This window comes from Rhinoderma darwinii, chromosome 8 (genome assembly GCF_050947455.1).
Source record: "Rhinoderma darwinii isolate aRhiDar2 chromosome 8, aRhiDar2.hap1, whole genome shotgun sequence".
Taxonomy (NCBI): Eukaryota; Metazoa; Chordata; class Amphibia; order Anura; family Rhinodermatidae; genus Rhinoderma; species Rhinoderma darwinii.
The window spans coordinates 104939992-104953803 of record NC_134694.1 but is presented as its reverse complement, the minus strand read 5'-3'; the positions used below and the strand labels follow the sequence as shown (position 1 = coordinate 104953803).

Sequence of the window (13812 nt, the reverse complement as noted above, 5' to 3'; positions counted from 1 at the left end):
TCTATGGGGGACAGTGTCAAATGCCTTTGCAAAGTCTAAAAACACTAAATCCACAGCGGCCCCTCTGTCTAGACTTCTGCTCACCTCTTCATAAAAACAGATTAGGTTAGTTTGACAACTTCTGTCCTTAGTAAAACCGTGCTGGCTGTCACTTATAATGCTATTTATTGTCACATAATCCTGTATATAGTCCCTCAATAGCCCCTCAAACATTTTCCCCACGATGGATGTTAAGCTTACTGGTCTATAATTACCCGGGGAAGACCTAGAGCCCTTTTTGAAAATAGGCACCACATTTGCCCTGCGCCAGTCCCTTGGCACTATACCAGTCACTAGAGATTCTCTGAATATTATGAAAAGGGGGACAGAAATAACTGAACTAAGCTCTTTAAGAATTCTAGGGTGTAACCCATCTGGTCCCGGAGCCTTGTGCACATTTATTTTATTTAATTTAGCTTGGACCATCTCTACATTCATCCAATTCAGTATATCAACTGATATATTAACAGCACTGGCACCGGCTACATCAGCTGCTCTTTCTTCTGTTGTATATACAGAGCGGAAGAACCCATTTAGTAACTCTGCCTTCTCTTGATCCCCTGTGATCAACTCCCCATTACCATTATCTAGGGGTCCTACATGTTCAGACCTTGGCTTTTTTGCATTTATATGCTTGAAGAATTTTTTAGGATTTGTTTTACTATCCTTGGCCACCTGCCTTTCATTTTGTATTTTTGCTAATTTTATTACATTTTTACAGATTTTATTAAGCTCTTTATATTTTACAAAGGCTACAGCTGTACCCTCAGATTTGTATTTTTTAAATGCCCTTTTTTTGTCATGTATTGCCCCTTTCACAGAAGGTGTAAGCCATGTGGGGTTTAATTTGAGTCGTTTATACTTATTACCTGTAGGAATAAATTTTGCACTATAATAACTCAAAGTAGATTTGAAAATCTCCCATTTATCATTTGTTCCATTATTTGACATTTGTTCTTCCCAGTCTATATCCTGAATTGCAGCCCTCATCCTGGGGAAATTGGCTTTCTTAAAATTAAATGTTTTTGCCCTCCCAGCCTGCGTTTGTTTTTTACAGTATAGGTAAAATGTAACTATATTATGATCACTGTTACCGAGGTTTTCACGAACATTGACATTCCCAACAAGATCTGCATTATTAGAAATGACCAGATCCAACAGAGCTTCACCTCTAGTCGGGTCTTCCACAAACTGGCCCATAAAATTTTCCTGCAACAGGTTGAGGAAATGTCTCCCCTTTGCAGTTGAAGCCGAACCATGACACCAATTAATATCCCGGAAATTAAAATCTCCCATTATCACTACAGTACCCGCCTGTGCAGCCCGCTCCATCTGTTTATATATCTGACCTTCCATCTCCTCAGTTATATTGGGGGGTCTATAGATTACACCAAAAGTAATTTTTTCAGTGATCACCTCCCTTTCTAGTTCCACCCACAAGGTTTCAACCTCCTCACAGTCTTCACCCACTATTGTCTCTTTCACACTCGCCTTCATATCACTTCTCACATACAGACATACACCACCACCTTTCCTATTTGTCCTGTCTTTACGAAAAAGTGTAAAACCCTGTAGATTTACAGCCCAGTCATGTGAAGAGTCCAGCCATGTTTCAGCAACACCAACTATATCTATATTTTCTTCCAGTATCAAGGCCTCCAGCTCCCCCATTTTGCTTGCTAGACTTCTGGCATTTGTGAACATACACTTTAACTTGCCTGTCAGTTTTTCACTTTTATTATCAGAAATGTGATTTGACATTAATCGGTCCTTTTTATTTACACTGATGTTTTGTAACGAAAGGATCTCCTTATCTTGTTGTCTAGTCCTCTCCCCACATTCTGTTTCTCCCCCCACCAATATAGTCTGACCCCTCTCTAACCTGGCTACCCCTTTTTTTTCTACATTGACCTCCCTCCTCAGCCCTAGTTTAAAAACTCCGCCACCCCAGCTAGAATTCTCTCCCCCAGCACAGCGGACCCCCTTCCATTTAGGTGCAAATCATCTGCAGAATACAGTTTGTACCCCAATGAAAAGTCAGCCCAGTGCTCTAGGAACCCAAATCCTTCTCCTCTACACCAAGACTTCAGCCATGCATTTAACTCCCTAAGCTCCCGCTGTCTTTCCTGTGATGCGCATGGCACAGGCAGTATTCCTGAGAATACAACCTTGGAGGTCCTTCCCTTCAGCTTGTAGCCTAGTTCTTTAAAATTATTCTTAAGGCTCCTCCACCTACCATTTATTCTGTCGTTGGTACCGACATGGACCACGACAGCTGGATCATCACCAGCCCCTCCCAGCAATTTGTCCACCCGTTCCACCACATGCCGAACCCTGGCACCAGGGAGACAGCAAACCATTCGGTTGAGGCGGTCTTGGCGACAAATTATTCTATCCGTCTTCCTGATTATAGAATCCCCTACGACTATCAATTGTCTTGGCTTGCCTGCATTACCATCCCGCCGACTACTAGCTGGGCTGTTCTCCCGGCTGTTAGGGAGATCAGTATCCACTAGGGCTGCCTTTTCTGAGACTGACACCCTCGCATCATCACCCAACCTGGCAATTTTGCTTGGAATACCAGAAACCGGATCGGCCTTCCTTGTCTTTGACCCCTTTCTACTGCCCCTAACTACATTAACCCAGCTACTTACCTGATCCTGCTCACCCATGTCTTCACCCTCCAGTTCTAACCCACTAACTGCATGCTCTGTGAGCAGCAAGCTCCGCTCAAAATTGTCTATCCTCCTCAGTGTTGCATTCTGCTCCTCCAGATCTCTAATACGAGCTTCCAGGTGAACAACATGCTCACATCTGCCACAGAGATATTCACCCTGGAACTCCGGCTCCAGTCGTGTATACATATGACAAACTGTGCACTGAAGAAAACCTCCAATCTTGCTATCCATTATCCAAGTTACACCAAAACAGCGAACAATTGTCAAAGAAAAAGAAGAGTACTTACTGGGGCTTCAACTCCTCTTTTCAACTCCGGTTTTAGAACTCCACTTAGTTCACAAGCCACTTAAACCACCAAGCTCATTATATGCAGGACACTTATATACATTATATGCGGGACACTTATATACATTATATGCAGGGCACTTATATACATTATATGCAGGACACTTATATACATTATATGCGGGACACTTATATACATTATATGCGGGACACTTATATACATTATATGCAGGGCACTTATATACATTATATGCGGGACACTTATATACATTATATGCGGGACACATATACATTATATGCGGGACACTTATATACATTATATGCGGGGCACTTATATACATTATATGCGGGACACTTATATACATTATATGCGGGACACTTATATACATTATATGCGGGGCACTTATATACATTATATGCAAGACACTTATATACATTATATGCAGGACACTTATATACATTATATGCAGGACACTTATATACATTATATGCAGGACACTTATATACATTATATGCAGGACACATACATTATATGCAGGACACTTATATACATTATATGCAGGACACTTATATACATTATATGCAGGACACTTATATACATTATATGCAGGGCACTTATATACATTATATGCAGGACACTTATATACATTATATGCAGGACACTTATATACATTATATGCAGGACACTTATATACATTATATGCGGGACACTTATATACATTATATGCGGGACACTTATATACATTATATGCAGGACACTTATATACATTATATGCAGGACACTTATATACATTATATGCGGGACACTTATATACATTATATGCAGGACACTTATATACATTATATGCGGGACACTTCTATACATTATATGCGGGACACTTATACATTATATGCGGGACACTTATATACATTATATGCAGGACACATATATATACATTATATGCAGGACACTTATATACATTATATGCAGGACACTTATATACATTATATGCGGGACACTTATATACATTATATGCGGGACACTTATATACATTATATGCGGGACACTTATATACATTATATGCGGGACACTTATATACATTATATGCGGGACACTTATATACATTATATGCCGGACACTTATTTACATTATATGTAGGACACTTATATACATTATATGCAGGACACTTATATACATTATATGCAGGACACATATATACATTATATGCAGGACACTTATATACATTATATGCGGGACACTTCTATACATTATATGCAGGACACTTCTATACATTATATGCGGGACACTTATACATTATATGCGGGACACTTATATACATTATATGCAGGACACTTATATACATTATATGCGGGACACTTATATACATTATATGCGGGACACTTATATACATTATATGCGGGACACTTATATACATTATATGCGGGACACTTATATACATTATATGCGGGACACTTATATACATTATATGCGGGACACTTATATACATTATATGCGGGACACTTATATACATTATATGCGGGACACTTATATACATTATATGCAGGACACTTATATACATTATATGCGGGACACTTATATACATTATATGCAAGACACTTATATACATTATATGCGGGACACTTATATACATTATATGCAGGACACTTATATACATTATATGCGGGACACTTATATACATTATATGCGGGACACTTATATACATTATATGCAGGACACTTATATACATTATATGCAGGACACTTATATACATTATATGCAGGACACTTATATACATTATGTGCGGGACACTTATATACATTATATGCGGGACACTTATATACATTATATGCAGGACACTTATATACATTATATGCAGGACACTTATATACATTATATGCAGGACACTTATATACATTATATGCAGGACACTTCTATACATTATATGCAGGACACTTCTATACATTATATGCGGGACACTTATATACATTATATGCAGGGCACTTATATACATTATATGCAGGACACTTATATACATTATATGCAGGACACTTATATACATTATATGCGGGACACTTATATACATTATATGCAGGGCACTTATATACATTATATGCGGGACACTTATATACATTATATGCGGGACACTTATATACATTATATGCGGGACACTTATATACATTATATGCAGGGCACTTATATACATTATATGCAGGACACTTATATACATTATATGCGGGACACTTATATACATTATATGCGGGACACTTATATACATTATATGCAGGACACTTATATACATTATATGCGGGACACTTATATACATTATATGCGGGACACTTATATACATTATATGCGGGACACTTATATACATTATATGCGGGGCACTTATATACATTATATGCAAGACACTTATATACATTATATGCAGGACACTTATATACATTATATGCAGGACACTTATATACATTATATGCAGGACACTTATATACATTATATGCAGGACACATACATTATATGCAGGACACTTATATACATTATATGCAGGGCACTTATATACATTATATGCGGGACACTTATATACATTATATGCAGGGCACTTATATACATTATATGCGGGACACTTATATACATTATATGCGGGACACTTATATACATTATATGCGGGGCACTTATATACATTATATGCAAGACACTTATATACATTATATGCAGGACACTTATATACATTATATGCAGGACACTTATATACATTATATGCAGGACACTTATATACATTATATGCAGGACACATACATTATATGCAGGACACTTTTATACATTATATGCAGGACACTTATATACATTATATGCAGGACACTTATATACATTATATGCAGGACACTTATATACATTATATGCGGGACACTTATATACATTATATGCGGGACACTTATATACATTATATGCAGGACACTTATATACATTATATGCAGGGCACTTATATACATTATATGCAGGACACTTATATACATTATATGCAGGACACTTATATACATTATATGCGGGACACTTATATACATTATATGCGGGACACTTATATACATTATATGCGGGACACTTATATACATTATATGCAGGACACTTATATACATTATATGCGGGACACTTATATACATTATATGCGGGACACTTATATACATTATATGCAGGACACTTATATACATTATATGCGGGACACTTCTATACATTATATGCGGGACACTTATATACATTATATGCGGGACACTTATATACATTATATGCGGGACACTTATATACATTATATGCGGGACACTTATATACATTATATGCGGGACACTTATATACATTATATGCAGGACACTTATATACATTATATGCGGGACACTTATATACATTATATGCAAGACACTTATATACATTATATGCGGGACACTTATATACATTATATGCAGGACACTTATATACATTATATGCAGGACACTTATATACATTATATGCAGGACACTTATATACATTATATGCGGGACACTTATATACATTATATGCAGGACACTTATATACATTATATGCAGGACACTTATATACATTATATGCAGGACACTTATATACATTATATGCAGGACACTTATATACATTATATGCGGGACACTTATATACATTATATGCAGGACACTTATATACATTATATGCAGGACACTTATATACATTATATGCAGGACACTTATATACATTATGTGCGGGACACTTATATACATTATATGCGGGACACTTATATACATTATATGCAGGACACTTATATACATTATATGCGGGACACTTATATATATTATAGCAGGACACTTATATACATTATATGCAGGACACTTATATACATTATATGCAGGACACTTATATACATTATATGCAGGACACTTATATACATTATATGCGGGACACTTATATACATTATATGCAGGACACTTATATACATTATATGCAGGACACATATACATTATATGCGGGACACTTATATACATTATATGCGGGACACTTATATACATTATATGCGGGACACTTATATACATTATATGCGGGACACTTATATACATTATATGCGGGACCCTTATATACATTATATGCAGGACACTTCTATACATTATATGCGGGACCCTTATATACATTATATGCAGGACACTTCTATACATTATATGCAGGACACTTATACATTATATGCGGGACACTTATATACATTATATGCAGGACACATATATATACATTATATGCAGGACACTTATATACATTATATGCAGGACACTTATATACATTATATGCGGGACACTTATATACATTATATGCAGGACACTTATATACATTATATGCGGGACACTTATATACATTATATGCGGGACACTTATATACATTATATGCGGGACACTTATATACATTATATGCGGGACACTTCTATACATTATATGCAGGACACTTCTATACATTATATGCGGGACACTTATACATTATATGCGGGACACTTATATACATTATATGCAGGACACTTATATACATTATATGCAGGACACTTATATACATTATATGCAGGACACTTATATACATTATATGCAGGACACTTCTATACATTATATGCAGGGCACTTCTATACATTATATGCGGGACACTTATATACATTATATGCAGGGCACTTATATACATTATATGCAGGACACTTATATACATTATATGCGGGACACTTATATACATTATATGCGGGACACTTATATACATTATATGCAGGGCACTTATATACATTATATGCAGGGCACTTATATACATTATATGCAGGACACTTATATACATTATATGCAGGACACTTATATACATTATATGCAGGGCACTTCTTTCAGACATAATTTGAGCCGTTCTTCATTGAACTCAATGAAGAGCAGCTCAAAATTTACGGCTGTCAGAGAAGCCTCGCAAAATGTGAGGAGGAGCATTTACGTGTGAAACGAGGCAGCTGTTTTCTCCTGAAAACAGTCTGTCTTTTCAGACGTAAATGCCTGCTACCGTGTGCACATACTCTTAGAGTTAATGATGGTGTCACCTAAACTTTTTAGTTATTCATTTTCTCGTCACATGGCAGGACATCGCCACATCAGGACAAGCTTACTCATCATGCTGATCGCGTGGGAACAGCAAGCAGGAGTAAGGCAACGGCTGTGATCCAAAGCCGCAACCCGCTCTAATGGCGGAGATCAGAGGCGGCCCATCGGCCTCCCCACGATGCGATCGCAGGGTGCTGATGGTTGTCATGGCAGCCCAGAGGCCTAATGAAGGCCCCCAGGTCTGCTATTCTTCTTTAACAGGAGCCTATAACAATAACAATCCACTGCAAAAGTGTACAAAAAAGTTAAACAAAGTTTTCAGTAGTAAAAAATAATTAAAAATAAACAAAAAAACATTTTTCCTCTAATGAATTGTAAAAAATAAAATGACTATCCACGCTTTCGTAAAAGTCCAAACTATTACAATATAACGTTATTTAATCCGCACGGTGAACGTCGTAAAAAAAAGAATAATTTAAACACCAGCGTCGCTGTTTTTTGGTCACCTTAGGCTACATTCACACGAGCATATCAGTGTGCTTGCCGAGTGGCATGCATTATTCACGCACTCGCAAAGCAAATCACGCACAACACACGCATGTGCGTCCGTGTGCTGTACGGGATTTTCACGCACCCATTGACTTCAATGGGCACGTAGGTGCGTGAATAACGCACCAATAAAGGACAGGCAGTGTGTTTCATGCAACAGACTGCCGCTGCGTGAAAACTCCTGCATGTGTTAATGGCCCCATTGAAATCAATGGGTCAGTGTGCTGTGCGTCATTTCCACGCACAGCACACGGACGAGTTTTACGCTCTTATTGCTCAAAAAAATTTAATAAAAAGTGATCAAAAAGTCATACGTACCAAAAAAGACCTCACACCGAAATTAATAAAGAATATGACACAAAACTTTTTTTTTTTTTAAACAAATGCATTTCTCTTTGTAAACAATAAAAAAAACGTATATATAAATTTGGTATCGCCGTAATCGTATTGACCAGATTAAAGTTAAGCGGATGTTTTTCCCGGACGGTGAAAGCCGTAAAAACAAAACCCAAAAAACCATGGAGGAATCGCAGTTTTTTCCAGTTCTACCCCAAAAAGAATGTTTTTTTCCGTTTCCCAGTACATTGTATGGTACTTTAAATGGTGCCAATAAAAACTACAACTCCTCCTGCAAAAAAATATGCCTTCACACTGCTCCACTGACAGAAAAATAAAAAAAGTTATGGCTTTTGGAAGGCGGGGAGTGAAAAACAAAAACTCCAAATTCATGAATGGGTGAAAATAAGAGGACATCATTCCCTGCCGCCGCCACCTACTGGGTGATGAAGTGGTGGGTGCTCACATATCACTGTGTTGGCAGATGTGACAATAGTGGATAAAATCCTTCTTTCCTAGCGGATCACATGTCCTGCCTGGCAGAGGAAATTTTTGGCTGTCACTGTGAACTACTAACAGGAGGAATGGAAGGCGAGAACAGAGAGACAATCCTGTGTCACCTGACAGCCGGGCGTCCTGTTCTTATCCCGTATCCTTTACTATAAGGTCTTCCCAGTGTCAGTGCTGGAAGGGCCGCCATCAGGGCAGTACAGCTGGTACTGCAGTCAGGGGCCCAGCCACAATGAAGAAAGAAAGGGGATCGCCCGCTTCTTAGTAAACTTTAAACATTTCTATCAGGGCCCCAGCGTTAGTGACTTGGAGAAAAGAACGGACCCTTCAGCTAGGGCCCGTTTCTTTCTTCCGAAATAACTAACGCTGAGACCCTGACAGGACTTACAGGAGCGGAAGATGCTGCATGAGCAGCAAGAAAGCAGAAGCTCCGTGTGGAGAGAGCCGCCCACCAGACAGCTCCTTGTCTACACAGCCGACTGGATCCTGCAAGACTGGTGAGTGCCCCATCCTCCTTCCCATGCCCCTTGACCACAAAAAATAAAGTGGGTTTTTCTTTAGTTTACTTCACATATTTTTGCCGCAATATTGGTAATCGCAGCAAAAATGGCAACGTTTTGCCGCAATTTTAAAAATCGCAGCACAGCTGCCTCATTTGTGCGTTGATTACAAAAATGGTATAAAAAAAAAATGGTACAAAACATATAAAACAAACCAGTGCTTTTAGGCTATATTCCCACAGTGCAGTGAAATCACGTTTTTGCTGCGATTTTGCAAAAATCGTAGCAAAAAATGAGATTTGACTGCGCTGTGTGAATAAGACCCTAAGTGGACGTGGTGGATTTGTCTCCTATTTTCGGTGCGGATTGCGCACTGAAAATCCACTAGAAATTACTGTACAACTCATGTGAATGGGGTTTTCAAAACCCCATTCACATGCAACAGAAAAAAATCTGCATGGGCTTTAGGGTTTTCCGCTGATTGTTAAATCAGCAGCATGCCCATTGTGTTGCAAAATTGCCACGCATTTCACCCTTTACAATGCAAAGGGTCAATTTGCTGCCAAACTTTAGCAAAATCTGTAAGTGTCAGTACATACGGAAACACGTAAAAACTGCGCTTTTAAAACGTTTATAAATTGGCCTGCGGTGCGGCTTTTTAATCCACAGCATGTCAATTTATGTTGCAGAATTGCTTCTTTCTGTTGTGGGTTTTCACCATTGAATTCAATGGGGAGGTAAAACCCACAACAAATAGCAGATGTTGCTATTTTTGCAGCAGAAAAGCTGCAATTCTGTCACAAAAAACTTGCAACTCAGAAAAAAACAAAAAACGTATACTTACCGGGAACTCTGTGCTTCAGCGTCCAGCCCGGCCTCCGGGAATGACGTTTTATCCCATGTGACCGCTGCCGCCGATCTCGGGCACAGTCACATGGGAGGAAACGTTATGCCAGGAGGCCGGGCTGCAGGATGTCAGAGGGACGCGTGGCATGGTAAGTATAGGCACTTTCTTTTACCTGCCGCAGGCTTTATTCAGACGAGCGTAGCTAACCTCAGATGGAAAAACTGCTGGACGAGTTATCTCGGATCACCCATAGAGTAGAGACTATTGAGGGATGCGCGACTGCAGGAAAATAGGACATGTCCTATTTTTTCACTGACAATTCACACACTCCATTGAAACAACGGTTGTGTGAATGGCCCCATGGAAATACATGAATCTGTGTGTCACACGGACGAGATATACGCCCCTTACATCCTCGCAAGTGCTTCACCTTCTCTTAACGAGCCCTCATCGCCCTACGTTTATCTTGTACGTCGGAAAAGCTCCCAACGTACACGATAAATGTGTTCATAGGGCTCCATTATGTCATTTTGGTCTCCATACTTCTTTTTTTTTTTTTTTTTTTTTTGAAGGATGGAATAACGTAGTAGACTCTGCTATTCCATCCTGATAAATCCCACAAAAAAACGTATACCGCTCCTGACAACACTATATGGACAGTAATGTCAGGAGCTTGCCAATGCCGGAGTCCCCAGGCAGAGCATCACAAGCACTTTGCCCGTGGACTTTGGAACAGGGAAAGCTCCTGACGTCTCTGTCCATTTATGGACAGAGACTTCAGGAGTTCCCCCAGGGCCATTCCTCATGCGACGTATCCTATTATATGCCATGCAGTGGGAAACGTTTTAGCTGAATTCAATAAAATCCAAGTTATCAACTGGTCACTGACTGCTTCATGGTTTCGTTCACTGTAACTTGACGTCAGTAACAAAATCAGTTACTTGTGCGTACAAACGTGAGCGCCACACTTTCTGTTGCCCACCCCTGGTAACTGAGGGGGGGGGCCCAATCTCTTTGGCTGTATGGGGCACAGACTGCGGGAATGATTGTAATAATGAGGAGCGCTGCTGTGTACTAAAGGTAATTATAAAATAACCAATCTACTTAAACTGCTTAAAGACTGACAAAAAAAATAAATTAAAAAAATCTACTTATGTATGAAAATAAGATTCAATTCCTTGGTTTATCCCACAATAGAAGTATGACACGTCTTGTAGTGCCACAAAATGTCTACATAGGTCAGGACCTTTGAGGACTGTATACTATAGAGTGCTTTCTGCTTGATGACCACCAGGTGGCAGCAACAGTGCATAAAGTCAAATTGACATCAACTGGACTGGTACGGAGTGCAGAGGCAATAATCACATATTTACATTAATTTGCATTTGATATTGAATTTTATCAGAAGCATTTGTGTATCTAAGTATTTAACAGCTTATACAGATACGATGAGGACTTCAATCACGAGCCTTGCCAGAGAGATGGACACCGGGCACACTGGGCAGTTATTTCAGGTAAGTACATACATAGACTGTAAAGTTCTGTAATGTTACATTCACATGAGCGTGACAGGTTTACACGTGTAAAAAACGCAGTTAAATCTGGTCCGCGTACTTTGCGTTATTGCATCTGTGCTTGCGAGTGGCCTGTTGTTTTCACGCACTCGCAATGCACATTATTTTTTATTTTTTTTAAATAAAATTAGTGCACAAATCACGCACAGCACATGGAATCATTGCTGTGCGTGATTCGCGCAACAGTTGCTCAAGAAATGATGGGAAAACAAAAACCACCTCCTTCATTTAATTTTGTAAAGCGCAAAACGCACATGTTCATGTAAATAAGGCCTTAGGATGTGCCACAAGTTGCTTATTGTGGGGGTTCGTCCACTGGGACTCCCCATGATCGTTAGTAAAGCACAGTGTCCCCTTTACTTGTATGAGACAGAGTTAAAGTTGTCTGCTCGACTCCTCTTCATCCTCATTTTAGGGAATTTGGGTGCTAGAGGTGGGACCCCACAATCTATATATATATATTTTTTTTTTAATATATATAATACTTGTCTAATGCTCAATGGCAGTGTTAATTTTTTTATTCTTAGGGGGTCTTCTTGGGATGCAGAATGGCTCATTTGAACCTGATCCCCAAGTCCCTAGGCTATTTCACCCACCACCCTGTCCCTCAACCCTCAACACAGATGACATTGAACAACTCTACCTCGTCGCCAAGCAGGGCAAGAGCCTCCGATACCAGTTGTGGGAATACGGGTCTTTGAGCCGCAGTAATAGTCAACTACTTCACCTGGACCCCAAGAGAAGCTGTGATGGCAATGTCTATGTGGTACCTGAAGGCGGCGTACAAGCTGGGCTGTGTGGCAAAATTTTGCTGCTGAAATACTCTGTGCATTAAAAGCACAAAGAGACTGAAAGCGCAACAGTGACAAGTTATTTATTATAAAAGGCCATTACATTTATTCAAATGGGCGGAAGGTTTTCCTGCATTCCCAGCTCTGGACCGAATCCGGTGTTCGGCATGGAGTCATAATAAAAGCCTCCAAAATATTCCTTTCTCCCAGCCAAATGAGGTTTTCTTAATCATAGTAATATGAAAAGTTTTACAACTTCCTAATATACTTTGTGTTTGTTACCATTTTCAGGATCTCTGCTTGATGTCAATGGATTAAAACATTCTTGTTTACATCCAAATGCATATCTAGTCTAGGCAATCCTGTGTGACCTTAAAGAGGCTCTGTCACAAGATTCTCAAATCCCTATCTCCTATTGCATGTGATCGGCGCTGCAATGTAGAGAACAGCAACATTTTGTTTTATTAAAAAACTTTCATTTTTGGCCAAGTTATGAGCAATTTTATATATATGCAAATGAGCTTTGAAATGGACAATTGGGCGTTTTTTTTCGTTATGTCCAACTGGGCGTGTATTGTGTTTTTAAATGGGCGTGTTTACGTGTATGCCGCTGACCAATCAGTGACCAGTCAGCGTCATACACT

General features: G+C 39.1%; 1 protein-coding gene across 7 annotated transcripts in view; it reads left to right on the top strand.

The window, feature by feature from the left end:
- Positions 1-13364, top strand: part of ACTMAP (actin maturation protease) — a 52892-nt gene extending 39528 nt beyond the window's left edge. For all 7 annotated transcript variants that reach the window (XM_075836113.1, XM_075836112.1, XM_075836108.1 and 4 more), the window contains exons 5-7: positions 9466-9595; positions 12247-12317; positions 12905-13364. In XM_075836113.1, the coding sequence (XP_075692228.1) occupies positions 9466-9595; positions 12247-12317; positions 12905-13212 (509 nt within the window). In that variant the 3' untranslated portion in view covers positions 13213-13364. The remainder of the gene's footprint in view (positions 1-9465; positions 9596-12246; positions 12318-12904) is intronic.
- The last annotated feature ends 448 nt before the right edge of the window (positions 13365-13812 follow it).